The sequence below is a fragment of the Thunnus albacares genome, chromosome 8 (assembly GCF_914725855.1).
Source record: "Thunnus albacares chromosome 8, fThuAlb1.1, whole genome shotgun sequence".
In the NCBI taxonomy this organism is placed as follows: Eukaryota; Metazoa; Chordata; class Actinopteri; order Scombriformes; family Scombridae; genus Thunnus; species Thunnus albacares.
This window is the reverse complement of record NC_058113.1, coordinates 105,845-120,000: the sequence shown is the minus strand read 5'-3', so window position 1 is coordinate 120,000 and position 14,156 is coordinate 105,845. Positions and strand designations below refer to the sequence as shown.

The 14,156-nt window shown below is 39.5% G+C and overlaps 1 protein-coding gene across 2 annotated transcripts in view; it reads right to left on the bottom strand.

Annotated features, from left to right (window-relative positions):
* LOC122988097 (zona pellucida sperm-binding protein 3-like) overlaps window positions 1–13,792 on the bottom strand; it is a 14,162-nt gene extending 370 nt beyond the window's left edge. Inside the window, exons 1-8 of one of the 2 annotated variants that reach the window (XM_044360255.1) lie at window positions 13,241–13,792; window positions 11,765–11,877; window positions 10,344–10,447; window positions 9,529–9,703; window positions 9,328–9,436; window positions 7,730–7,815; window positions 2,679–2,749; window positions 1–1,631 (exon numbers count right to left, since the gene is read on the bottom strand). The exon at window positions 1–1,631 is cut by the window's left edge and continues 370 nt beyond it. In XM_044360255.1, coding sequence (XP_044216190.1) covers window positions 103–1,631; window positions 2,679–2,749; window positions 7,730–7,815; window positions 9,328–9,436; window positions 9,529–9,703; window positions 10,344–10,447; window positions 11,765–11,877; window positions 13,241–13,708 — 2,655 coding nt within the window. In that variant the 5' untranslated portion in view covers window positions 13,709–13,792 and the 3' untranslated portion in view covers window positions 1–102. Of the gene's footprint in view, window positions 1,632–2,678; window positions 2,750–7,729; window positions 7,821–9,327; window positions 9,437–9,528; window positions 9,704–10,343; window positions 10,448–11,764; window positions 11,878–13,240 lie in introns of both variants that reach the window. The other variant, XM_044360256.1, reaches the window with a different exon arrangement.
* Between the last annotated feature and the right edge of the window lie 364 nt (window positions 13,793–14,156).

Here is a 14,156-nt window from a genome sequence, read left to right as displayed (position 1 = left end):
ATTTATATTTATTCCTCCAATATCAAACATCTGTCATATTACTACTTTGTGCCGTGGTTAATTCATTCATTCCCACAAGCGGAAACGTCAACACCTGATCTATCAAGCCCCTAAGAGAGCAAGTCTGTTCATCTTATCCACAAAGCAGTCATCCATCTCCTTCTGTCTCAACTCCTCTTCCACCTCAGTTGGCTGCTCCACCACAAACCCCAAACTCTGCAGGCCCCATCCTTGCACCATTTCAGCCCACTCCCTCTCAGTCATGTGGTTGCTCTCCGAGCCTTGCAGTGTAGTAATAACTGTCACCACAGCAGAATGACTGGGGATGTCTTGATGTATTTGCTCTGAGCTAGCAGAACCAGAAGTGACGCTGTCTGATCTGGTACCAGAAAATCCTTGTACTTCTTTATTTGTCTCCACTGCTTCGGTAAACTGACTTTGATGGAGAACTTCACCTTCTTCAATTCTAGAATCACAGTCAGACCCACGAAGTAGCCCATCTACACAGATTGGGTCCCTGAACCCAGGTGGATGAACAGACTGGTCTGATTCTAACCCTCTGATATGTAGACTGTGGTGAATTTCACTACCACCATCTGGTCCTTTACTGTTAACAGAATAACCTGCTTGTCTTGGTATTCTCTCAGACATTGTATCCACTGTTTTATTAGCGGTCTTGACCTGTTCTGACCACAGAAGAGTGTCCAAATTATCTAACCCAAGCCTGCTTTTTCCTGACTTTCTGACATCAAGAAAACCAGAGGAGGCAATTCCATAGTTAGTGGTGGCAGAATGTGTCCTAGCTAATGTCTTCAGTCTACCATCAAATGGACTGTCATGGACATTTAAATCCCTAACCGGACCAAATCTACTAGTATCTGATGTAGATCTTACTTTATAGGGGGTCAAGTTCTCTGCACTAATAGCAGTATACATGGTACCATGTCCAGCACTACTGTTACCCCTTTCAGGCTTGATTGTACTGTTAGTGGCACTGCAACTCATTTCATTACTGTTAGAACAAAGTTTAATGATAGGGATTACAGCTGTGGAAACATTTTCAGCATTACCATGATCACTTGTATTATCATAATCAATACCAAAACTGGAATTTATCATAGTGATGGTGGTGGTAACAGAAGCATCTACTGAAGTGATAGTACTAATGTTATCACTGAAAGATCCACTTTTGGTACTAGAGACCTCCTCCCTGTCCTGAACCATCTCATACTCCTCTGGTCTGGTCTGGTCAGACATAATGATTCCATCTGTTAATTCTGTCAGCTGGCTGTCTGCCTTCTCCATAACCACCTCTTCTGTGTCCCCCTCCATATCTCTCTTTCCCTGCTGGCTGACTGCAGTACTGATCCTCCATTCTTTCTTCTCAGCAGGGAGCACTGACGTCTTCTTAGGAATGGCCACTTCTTTTTCCTCATCATGACCAATTTCTGTCTCTTGTGGAAATGACTTTAATTTTTTAAGGCTCTTGTCCATACTTTTTTCCCTCTTCTCTTCCAGATCCACCCATTCTGTTCCCTCTTCTGCTTGAAAAGATATTGCCCTCATCCTTGGTTTGTCTTCATCCTTTTGTTGAATGAGCCAGCCAGGACTGCTGACTGTGTTCTTGACAGCTGAGGAGAAAAACAAAACTGTCTGTCACGGAAGAAAATATAAAATTTAATCTATACATTGTCATTCTTTTTTGCCTTTTTTTGTTCCCCCTGTGTGTGTGTGTGTGTGCGTGCACACATTGATACACCTATCAGGTTGTCAGAACAGTCATTGCACTCTGCACTGTCACAATTATTGTCTATAATGTTGCAATTATGCTTAAATTAAAATATATATATATTAGTACAACACTTTAGACACTTCAGACACTGTTCAATAGAATAATATTTTCCTGATGTGAGGTCGCACTGATGGAACATTATCAATTTTCATATCATGTTGGATATTGTGAACAATTTCTGAGTGAGCCGGATTATGGTTTGAATTGACCAAGACTCCACCACTTTATCAGTTATTAAGGAAATTCAGGTCAGGTAAATGATTAATCAATGGACTACGGTGAATAAAAATTGATTGTGTTAACTTATTGACATTTTCCCCCACTCTAACTCAGCCTCTTTCACTGCTGCTGTGTTTTTTAAAAAAATATGTGCACAGTCTGCATAGGCATGTGTGGCACTTAGGACATTTATATGTAATTGCCCCCATTCAATTTCAAACATTTCTATTTTGAATATAAGTGGCACAAGATCACCTGCAGGTATAAGCTTGGGGCTTGCACTGAATCTTCAGGTGGTAGTTAACACGTGAACCAGTAAAGCCACTGAGGATCAGCCGACTCACTACTGTGTTTTTCATTTATTCTTTCAGGTGGGTAAATGTCATATAAGCATTTATACAGTTTGTCAGTAATGTAGGCTTTCCATTTAGTGTACTGTTATGTATTGTAGCATATGTAGTTGATGGCTTTTTTCCCCCCATTCACAATGCATCAACTCAGAGTGAACATAGAGTTGATTAAACTGACTCTGAGCAGCTGTTCTGAAAACTCAGTTTTAATCAACTCAGACTTCAGGGTTGGGCTCAGTGTTTGTTAAACCGGCTTTCTGGAATGGACCCAAGGTGTGATGACTTAGAGTAATTCGTTCAGTGTTCTCAGAACTTACAGTCCTGTATGTCAGTGCAGATGGAATCACAGCAGGAACATACTGAGGGTGGTGCTTCCAGCTCCTCCCACCTACACTCACATGAAAAAGGAAAGCAGTTGTGTGTATTAGTACAAATGCTTTACTTACATTCAAGGCACAGACAACAATACAGTATCAGGTTGAGGTTAAGAGTACAACACAACAAAAGAAAAATCTTTTGACTAGTGCAAAAATGACTCTACATTCTCACTAGTATTAGTGCATTATTATTAATATTTAAGTATTTTTGGAACTTTTTATGCCTTTATTAGAATTGCTGGTAGAGAGGTGACAGAGGATGCAACTCGTTCTCTTCAATCTGCATTCAAATAGCACGACTTTACATTTTCAAATTGTGTGCAGTGCATACGCCAAAGCCCAATTTAGTGTGCAGGTGATACACCAATCCTTCCATTAATTTTTGTGGAGAGCAGATGTGTCCCCACATCAAAATGTGTAAATCACGTGCTGGGCTGCGTCCAGGTCACGTGACTTAAGTTTCTTTCATCACAGCAAAAAAACAAAAAAATGGCTAACATTCCTTTTATTCTAAGTGGAAAATGCAATGTTTTAAAAAATAGTTGCGGCATTAAAATGTGTTTTGATAAAATTTCTGGTGAGAAATTTGCATTTTATTTTCATAATCTTCATTCAGTGAATGTACATGATGTTTAGTTTGTTAATTATTACAAAGATTTTTGCAGGCTTTCTATCATTGCTGTGGTGGTTGCTATGGACCCTGCTATTGCTGAAACCACATAGTTGCGAATTGTTTGAATCATTTGTCTTTGCATTGTGTGTCTGAGCTGTTATGTTATGTGTTATTTTATGTAACTGTTTGATGATATTCTTCCAATGAAAAAAAAAACAACATAGGTTTTGAAGTACTCCAGGGATGAATTGAATTTGAAATCCAGAATTTGAAGCTTTGCAATTGGCTGACCGGAGGACTCGCTGCCTGGAAGAATTTTCCTCACTGTCAACCTGTTTTTTTTAAATGATATCTTAAATATTTCTCAACACAAAAGTGTCCTTACAATATGATTGGTTAATGTTAAGGCCATCATTTTAATTATTTCTTCCTCAATTCTGAGAAAGAAAGTTGTTTTTCTTCCAGCTTTTGATAGCGGTATGCTTATGGAAGGGCATTGTGTTGTGGGCAAACTTCGAGTGTTTTATTACTGTTTTAGGTTGTCAGTGGGCTTCATTCCATTTCAAGTTGTTGCTGGTTTGCCACAACCAAATGCAAACACCAAAATCTCTGTAAAGAAAAGGCATTTTGTAGCCTATGATTGTAAATTGTGAAGTTGCTCATTTAATTATATATTTCCAAGAATAGCTGAGGATATTTAATATGAAATCATCTTTCGTAAAAAAAAAAAAAAAAAGTCTTTCTCAATTAATATTGAGCCATGTCATCCAATAAAGCACTCCAACATTGTATGTGTGTACACATCAAATCTTGTACCATGGCCATGTAAGTGGGATGAAAATAGGGTTATCAAACTGGACTTTACATTTCACATCCCTCATTTAATCACTGCACATGTCACTGGATTTTAGATTGTACATTGCATTCAACCTCAACTGTTGCATAATTAGGGTTCAACCCTGAAGGGGTAGAGCACTTTTGTGTTTCTACCAGTTTATTATTAGGGCCTGAGCACTGAATGGTGCGAAGGTGCTATTGTATCTGAAGGAACTATTATTATTATTACTACCCGAGCACAAAAGTGCAGAGCACGAAAATGCCAGGGACAGTTGGGCAAGGAAAGTGCATGGAACCTATTGTTTTTGAATGGATTACAACAGTAAATTCAGCCTTATGTGACAAACATCATCCGATTCACATGACATTTACAAGGTCTACACTTGATATACAGCAACATGATGTTTAATTAGTTGGTGTTGTCTAGCACCACAGAGCACAGAGAGTGATATTTAACTTTATATATTTTGTGAAAAGTCTGACAAGAGCTTGGTCCTGAAAACATCTGCATGCCTGCAATAAAAGCCCTTTGACTGCAGCACGCCCAAACATGCGTGAAAGTGCGAGGGCCCAATCATCACTGCTTAGCTTTAATTATTATTATTATTTGATGCATTCAAACGCATTTTTGAGGTGCTAGGGGTGATCGAAAACTCAGGACTTTGCACAGGCATCAGAAGTGCCTTTACATTCGACGTAGATGCATGAAATTTGGTAGGCAGATGTATTATCTCCAGACCTACAGAAAAGCCTCTTGGAGCAATACCCAAAGTCCAACAGGAAGTCAGCCATTTTTTCAGCCATCTTTTTTGAATTTACCAACCAACTTCAAATTTGGTTGTTATCATCTGAAGACTTTTTTGATGAAAAGTTATCAAAATTTTCTGTTTTCATGCAACGCCCTTGATGTGAAGGTAAATTAGCATATTTTTCCATGAAATAAGAAGTTGCTCCAACTCCACTGACACTGTCCAATCTGCCCCATATTTTACATGCTTGATTGGAGTCAGAGCCAGAACACGTCTACATGTCAATATTGAGTCAGAGTCATAGAGCCACCTACTGACAACATGAAATGAACCTTATGACAAACATCATCCAAGTTACATGGCATGATCTATACACAATATACAACATGACATATAATTAGTGGGTGTTCTCTAGCACCACACAGTGGACACAGGAAATAATATTTAACTCATCCGTGCAACATCAGATATTTATGAAAATGCATATGCATTTCGGGCCACCTCCATTAAATGTATTGCTATATTAATGACCCCCTTGTGTGGCATTGCCCACATTATATTACAAAGTTACCTTGATTTACGTGAACTGTGTGGTCTACATTTGATATGCAACTGTTAGAGAGCTCTTACCCTCAGCTATCACGTGCCAGTCAAGTGTCAAATATGGGTGAAATATGGTTAAAATTAATTTTCACCCATTTAACAATTAGATATTTAAAATCTCATTACACAAATGTGTTTACCATCCCCTGAAACTCCCCAGTGTACTCAGTGAACTCAGCATTTACAACTTCCAATTCTGGGAAAAACACTAATATTTTTTAAAAACTACAATTCCCTAGAGCCATGCCATGCTTGATACAAATCAGCACCATGTTTGTAAAGTAGGGTTGCAAATGGGGTCGTAAAAAGATATTTCTAGAAAATCTGTCCAATAGCTAGTACAGCTGAACTAGTTATTACACTGCATCTAGATGATCTATGTTAAGAAAAAGTAAAGAAGTTGGTTTACTTCAGATATTTTAGCTAGTATTCTAGAAATGGGGTTTTGGGTTGGTGTTCAATCTTGGCGGGAGTTACACAGCACACAGCGCTTCAAACTGTGTTTAAGTTATGTCATCCAAGAGTGTGTGTGTGTGTGTGTGTGTGTGTGTCTACCTCAATCAAAAACTGGCCAAAAAATAAATAAATCTCAGAGTCAAAGCAGAAATAGTAAAACTTATGGCCTTAACATTAACCTATCGTACTGTTGAGTTACTAAGGACACTTTCATGTTTTGTATTGAGAAATATTAAAGATATCATTATAAGAAAACCTCAAACATGGTGACAGTGAAGAAAATACATATGGGCAGTGGGTCCTCCGTTCAGCCAATTGCAAAGCTTCAAATTCTGGATTTCAAATTCAGTTCATTCCTGGGGCACTCTAAAATCTACATTTTTTTTTACTGAACATCAAACAGTTACATAAAATAACACAAATTAAGCTCTAGTGAAAATTCAGTCAGGAAGACTACCTTTGCATGCATAATCCTTTAGTTATATTTCTCATTTATCCTGTCATCACATCTCTCAGGCATGCTCACTCTTAATGTTAACAGGTATCAGCTGTTCACATCTATCCAACAGCAGAGCAACACACCTCCATTGTTAGCCTGTCCTCTTATGGCTGTCTTTTTAAATATATTTGTGTTTCTCTGCCTGCACTGCTTTCATGCTGCCATTATGCACACCCCACCTCCTCCCCATCACTTCCTAGTCTTCGCAGATTCATCACTTCATCAACCTCATCAGCCTTATCAGTCTCAGTAGGGTCATCAGCCACCACTACCACCAGTGTCTAGACTCCATGGGGGGGATTTATCATGCTGTTTCTAAGGGCTGATGCCCCTGATTACAAAATCTCCCTGTAGAGTCTAAGCGCCAAAAACTCTCTTGACAAGACTTACTATGATTATCTTCTGTTATAATTAATTATCTTTACTCATTCACCATGTCTCTCCTGACTGAAATAACATAACAGCTCAGATAGCTATACAACATCCACCTATGTGGTTTCAGTGACAGCAGCGTCCATAGCAACCACCATAGTAATGATAGAAAGCCTGCAAAAATCATAATAACTAACAAACTAAACATCATATACATTCACTGAATGAAGATTATGAAAAAATACAATGCACTTTTTTCTGCTAGAAATAGTATCAAAACACATTTTAATGCTGAAACTATCTTAAAATATTGCATTTTCCACTGAGAATAAAAGCAATGTCAGCCATTTTGTTTATTTTGCTGCAATGAAAGAAACCTGGCAGTCATGACATGGACACACACCAATGTAGCTATTACATGTTTTGATGTGAGACTGAGGACGCATCTGCTCTCCACAGAAGTTAATGGGAAGGTTTGGCGGATCACCGCTACATGAAAGTGGACTTTGGCATATGCACTGCATGCAATATGAAAGTGTAGAGTCATGTTAATTGTATGCAGACTGAAGAGACGAGATTGGAAAATGAGGTTTGAGAGATGGGATATGATATGCAACAAAGGCCACAAGCCTTGCAGCTCAGTCGTTGACTTAGCCAGGGAGCCTCTAGTGAATTCTTTTCTGAACAGAATTTTATTGCCACTCATGGTTGTGCAAATTTACCATATTTGCTCATTCAAAATGGCAAAAAAGATCAGAGAAGTAAAATTAAATATTTCATTCATCTAGTTACATCTACATTCAAGTGTCAACCATGTTATACTTGTAAAGAAGGTTCTTTCAATCAAACATTGGTTCCTTACCTTCCAGCTGCTGTGTTGTAGTTGCAGGACTTTGAGGTGTAGGAAGTGGCAAGGCTGACTGACATTGAACAGTGGAGGTACAGGATCTATTCTCAGACACATCAGGTGAAAAGCCATAATACACTGTTAGAGTATCTCAACTTGTTTGTTAACCAAGACTTAAAAAAAACTATATATTTAGTCATTGCAGTCAAAAACAATGCTGATGTGCTTTTCATTAAAAAGAAAAAAAAAAGAAGGTCTTTTAGAAAATTGTGTCATGAGAAGAGACTGCACACTGACATGTATGTCTTTTACTCTGCTTTAATCATCTTCAGTAGCATTATAGCAACATGGCAGCTTTACCAGCTGAACCACTAACTCACCAGAAACATATCAACTACTTCCCATATTTATCTGTGTTGCACCCCAAAGCATCATGAGGAATGTAGTGCAAACTCAAACATAGTCGTCAATCAGAAATGCTCCTTTTTATTGCAGCCAGCTGGAAGGGCATCCTGGTGTCTGTTTGATTGACAGAGACCTGCAGGCTGAGTGCCGGTGTTGCACCATAAAGACAAAGCACAATCACGTCCCACCCACCCTGGAGGGGAAAACAATTCATTGCTGTCCACTGACTTTTTTTTTTAGTGAAGGTGCCTCCTAGTTACTTACATCTGCTAGCAAACAACAGAAAAATGCCTAAAAGTTGCTGTGTGGTGGGATGCACTACCAACAGGGTAAAGAACCCAGAACTAAGTTTTTATAAGCTGCCGAACTGAAAAACTGAGCGTTTAAGAAAACAAAAGTGGTAGCTCGTGGGTGTGGTTTTAAAAGTATGACGCGTTGCGCTCAGTCTCTATTGGGAATGAAAGAAGAGAAACAAACTGCTGTAGCCACAAGTCGTGCAGATAGTGTGTTGTCAGCAGTGGTAATGAGGAGCAATAACCAAACCAGGATCTAACATGTCCAAATCGACATTTGCAGGTATGTTAACATCCTGTTTAATGTGTTTAATTAGCTGTCTAGCCTGCTAACTGACGTTAGCGGTACTTTTTACCTGGTGAATGTTTGTTCGGTGGCTCGCTCAACAAGCTAAGGTGCAGGACAAGTTGTTTGTAAGGTAGATGAGGAGATAAAAAGGAGACTTCAGCACATGGGTTGTTCAGAGTCTGTGGCCCTTGTGTTGGGTAGCAGGACAATATCAGGCACAATGTAATGTCTGCTCTGCCTATGATAGAACACCATGTTACTGCTTTATGCAAGGTGAAGACAAGAAGTTGGAAAATTAAAAAAATCTGGCAGTGTGGAGTTAGAAAGAAGTGGGGTTACTAGACCTCTGTAGCCTGCTCCTCATCTCTGCCACTACTAGCATAACACACCTGAATTTCCAACCAAACTGTGGGGGGGTGAGTTGCATTGTGGATAATGTTGGCACTAAATTGTGACAAAGAAAAAGATCTGCGGAATAAAAAAGACAGTATCTGTGGTTCTGCTGCCTTGATTTTTTAAAACTGTCTGATGAGTCTGACAATGTTATTGAACTGCAATGCTGAAAATCTGTGGAGTACACTTAAGTGGTTTTGGTAGGATATCAAATTGAAAGTTGTGTTTCTTACTTGTGAGACTGCCCTAAAAAGAAAGGCATCCACCGCGAACTTTAGCACATTGCTCCCTCCTGATAGGAACCAGGAGCTGCTGCCCTCCCTCTGGCTGTCTTTCATGCAGCTGCAATCAAAAATCAGAGCACAATCATCAATCAAGACACAAACCAATCACTGGAAGAAATTTGTGTGATTTTGTTCTTATTAGAGACACACCCATAGTTAGTAATAATATCCACTTTGGGCATGCTGTTTGCATCCTTAGAGCTTGTGGCGTAGCATGAGTCCACGTAAAGCCTCTCTCCAGCCAACAGAGCTCCTGTCCGGGCCACAAAATACACTGGCTCCCCTAAAAAGAACCAGTGGTCTGGAGGGAGGGGCTCCCACTGGGCTTTTAACAGACACAGACACACATTCAAGTCAAACAAAGCAAACGGTGAACCCTAACAAAATGCTAGGATTTTGCTGGGCAGCATGTTGAATTTATGCACTCATATTTACAGATTGTCTCTTGTGTAAAAGGCCTACAGATTTTCCAGAATTAGGCCACAGATATTTAGTCAAAAAAAGATAAGTTGGCAAATGGCCACAGGCTTGTTTGGAAATGTGTTTAATTTGAAGTTAAAGGAAAAGATTTGATAGTAAATGTTGATCTTGAGACTGGAAGTGAAACATGCATATATCTGCTGGCAGGCCCTGTATATTGATTAACAACTGTAGACTCAGTGTAGACTCGTTTTATTGCGTTATGTCAACTGTTTTGTTGTCGTAAAGCTATTTGTCATTGTCAGAGTTTGAAAAAACTTAAATTAAATTTCAAATATCAGATTTGGGTGAAACAAGAAGTGAAACCAATTTTAAGCAGATCCCTGTATTAAAAAGTGGTGAGCAGCCATTAAAATCAACTTTAGAAACATTCTGTACAACACTGCCATCTTTTTAATTCAGTTCAGATATTCACAGTTAACATGTCATCTTGCACAAATGATAGCCACACTGAAGCCTGTTTAAAGATACTGTAGGTGTGTTACCATTACAGACGGTCAGGCTGAAGCTGAGTTTACTCCTGATGCTCTTCATAAAGGTTGTGTGCTGAACCTGAGGTCTGAAGCCAACTTGATAAGAGTAATGAAACCTGAAACAGGAAAGGAGGGGTTTTCATATGACCTCTGCCTTACACAGAACTACTCTCCACACTGCAAACTTGATCACTGTTATTTGTCTGTGGAGCTGATTCTAAATAAACTACAAGGTCCATATTCTTCGTAATGACAGAACATGTCATCCAGTACAACACTGTGGCTCACTGATGTGTTTTTAATAGTTTTTGGACAACTATGAAGCTCTAGGGCACAGAGGAATAACATACACACAATACTTTTTTTGTAGATCAATTAATTGTTGGTTTTCAGTCTGTCTTAGGGATTTGTTGACAATAAAAAAAATATAGAAAATCACCAGCCTTATCCTTTAAATAAATCTAGGTGATAACACCTAAAACACCTGAAAACAGAAAATGAGCCACTTTATAAAGACTGGGGATACACAGATGATATCAACTTATTAAAATAATGCAGGTCACTAATATTTTAGTGCGCTCAAGCCAGCTGGAAGGGCGTCTCGGTGTTATGATGCATGACGCATCACGAGTGACCCTGTGCAGGGGAAAAACAATGACTGTACCAGAGTGGTGCCTTGAATTTGCATAACAAAATTAGATAGCATGTAGGTCTGATTAATCTGAGGAATGCAATTTTCCTGCCCAACACTGCAAGTTAAACTGTGATTCTTTTCTATGAATTAAACTCCAGAATTTTTCGCTTTTACAATACAATAAAGTTGTATTCTTCCTTGCTGCGATTTCTTCAATTGAGCCTGTACCTTGTTAAGTGTCAGTTCTCTTTTTTATTAATTGACTCAATCTGTTTGTTATTTCCATTATTCTACTAAACTGTAAACAGGGAGTTGTAGTCAAATAACATGTATGCTACCCTAAAAATTAAAAAAAAAAGGTTTGAAAAAAATCTGTCTAGTTTTCCATCGAAAAAATGACACTCACATTTAGTCAGTTATTACTGGTATATGTGGCATTCCACTATTTTTAAAAATCATGACATTCAAACAGTGATGTTATATTTATTGATTTTTAGTTACTAGTTATTAGTCTCCAAGAAACGTTTTAATGAGCGTAAACTAAACCAATCAGATAAGGAGTCCATTAAAAGACTTCTGCATGTATTCTTGCTTTAAACCCCTGTGGCAGTTGCCTGAGATGTATTTAAAAAGGACAGTGTCAATGATGGCAGACATCAGATGATTTCGGGGTCAAAGGCTGGAGCAATTACATAAGGAGGCATACTTAGCTAAAGGCTACTAAAATCCCTGAAAGACAATTGATGGGTAGAGACAGACAACCTTTTTAATGACAATTGATGGGAGGTGTTAACATTACCTGTTGTAATGGCAGTGGATGGGAAAGTTAAGTGGTAGAACTCTGATGATGTAGCCTTGCGGAGGTGGAGTATAACACAGAGTGTAGGTATACACTAGCTGACCACCAACAACCTGAAAGACAGGGGTTAGGGAGATTCAATATTAATTCATTTTCCAATCCATTTAAATTTAAAGCTATTGGAATCTCAATTTGATTGCACCATCATTATGTCTGTTTTCTTTACTGACATGATTGAGCCATAAAAGTTTGAACAAGCTGATAAAAATACTGCAGAAAAGGTTCTATATATGAAAGCAAACAAGTGTGCTGTATGCTAACGAATTGAGGAGAGTAGGATAACTTAAGAATAATATGAAGCTAGATTTTATTTCATAAACTGATGTTTCTGCATCAGCGAGGCTTGATGTTCTTCAGCAGTATAACCAGCTGTTAGAGGCAGCCTGTGGAGTTTTCTTGTAAAGAAATGTTTACATTTTTTGGGGTGGCTGTGGCTCAGGAGGTAGAGCGGGTCGTCCACTAATCGGAAGATCAGCAATTCGATTCCTGGCTCCTCCAGTCTGCATGTCGAAGTGTCCTTGGGCAAGATACTGAACCCCAAATTGCTCCTGATGGCTTAGCCATCAGTATGAATGTGTGTGAATGGTTCGTTCCCTCTGATGGGCAGGTTGGGACCTTGCATGGTAGCCCCTGTGCCCATTCAGCATATGAATGTGTGTGAATGTGACATGTTTGCAGTGTAAAAGCACTTTGAGTGGTCGGAAGACTAGAAAGGCGCTATACAAGTACAGTTCATTTACCATTTAACAAAATAACACAGTTGGTGTGTAGTCTGTGTGCATGTGTCTTATTGTGTGTCTGTAGGAGATACAAAAAACCCATTGATGAAAACATGCTCTTAGTGGTATGTGTGGTCAGAAAGTCCTCAAGGTACCTTTACCAAATATATACAATAAATTAACAGTTAATGTCTGGAGTCTATCGCCATTGAAGAGTTATGCAGGTCTTTATGAGAGACAAGCTATTATCAAAGGCTTTATTCGTTTTATAAATAAATTTGGTCATATTTTATTTAGCATTTCAACAATTCCTCCATGTCCTATTGTCACCAAATTCACCAAAATCTATATTTCCACAGCATTGACTCAGTATTTCAGTCACTTACCACTCTCTTTGCACAAGCAGTGTCGTCACTCACTTCCACCCTGTGTCAATCTGCTGTTAGTGAAGCACTTTAAGATGTTTCATATTGGTTCACACTGAACCAGGAAAGAGGAGGGACGCCAACCGGAGTGCGCACATGCTTTTTGTTTGTTGCTTATAGTTGTGCTGTTGCAGCTCTGTTTGCAGCTTGAGTCACTCACCACCAAAGTAATTGCTGAGATCTTCTAGCATGGCTAGATACCGCTAGGCTACAGGTATGTGAGGAAATATGTTTGTTATGTTTTTGCAATTGATATTCACTTGTGCCTCTACCTTAGCTTCTCCGTCGCACTCTGTCAGTCTGTAATGGAAATACAGGAAGCGGGTGCTAATTCTGCTGGCCTGGCATGAGCCAAGTCGGAAGAGGGATGGAACGGTCCAGGCGCGCAGCTGGAAGCGGTCCACGCGCACAGAGATTTTATCGATACCGCACCAGACCTCCACAGCGCGTGTACCTGTCCCCTGGATACTCTGGTGTCGCCTTTTTGAGGGTAACAGCAGTGCAGTCAGTCCGGTGGGAAGTGGTCTTTTGTGAGGAACAGGCCGAAACAGCTCTCGTGCTACAAGTGGCCCTGGTGCGTGCTGGAACACGGGCAGGTGGACGAATGAGGGGCGTGGAGCTCCAGTTACATCTGTTTTAACTACTGGATTTACCCCTTCAGACCATGTCATGCGCTGAACTGGACCTCCCAGAGCTATTCCGCGAAACAATGTCCAAAGTAGCCACGCCAACACTGACATGATTTGAAAAACAGGAGCCACAAGAGCAGGTGATGGCGTTCAGCTTGCAACCAGTAGAGAGTCTGGTCTAATTTTGCGTGTCAGTTTCATTATCACACCTGCTGTCCTGCTGATTGGGCTGGCCCAGCAAGTTGACCAGAACAGCTGGGAGAGAATATTATGAGAATGTTATTTTATATTGTACTGAAAGACGGGCCATCAACCAAAATATATTTGCAAAGGGCAGGGTGTAGAAAAGAATGGCCATAACTCATTAACCATTTGTCTAATCATCATAAATCTTGGTACATAATTTAAGTCTGTCTTTGGGAATAGGTCTACCTAAGAATTTTGAGCCTGACCCATATGGGGCGCCACAAATGCCACAAAAGTGTATCTGAAAACCGTGTAGATATAATTTCACCAAAATTGGTGTGCATGCTCAGGGGGTCAGTATTAACCAAAATCT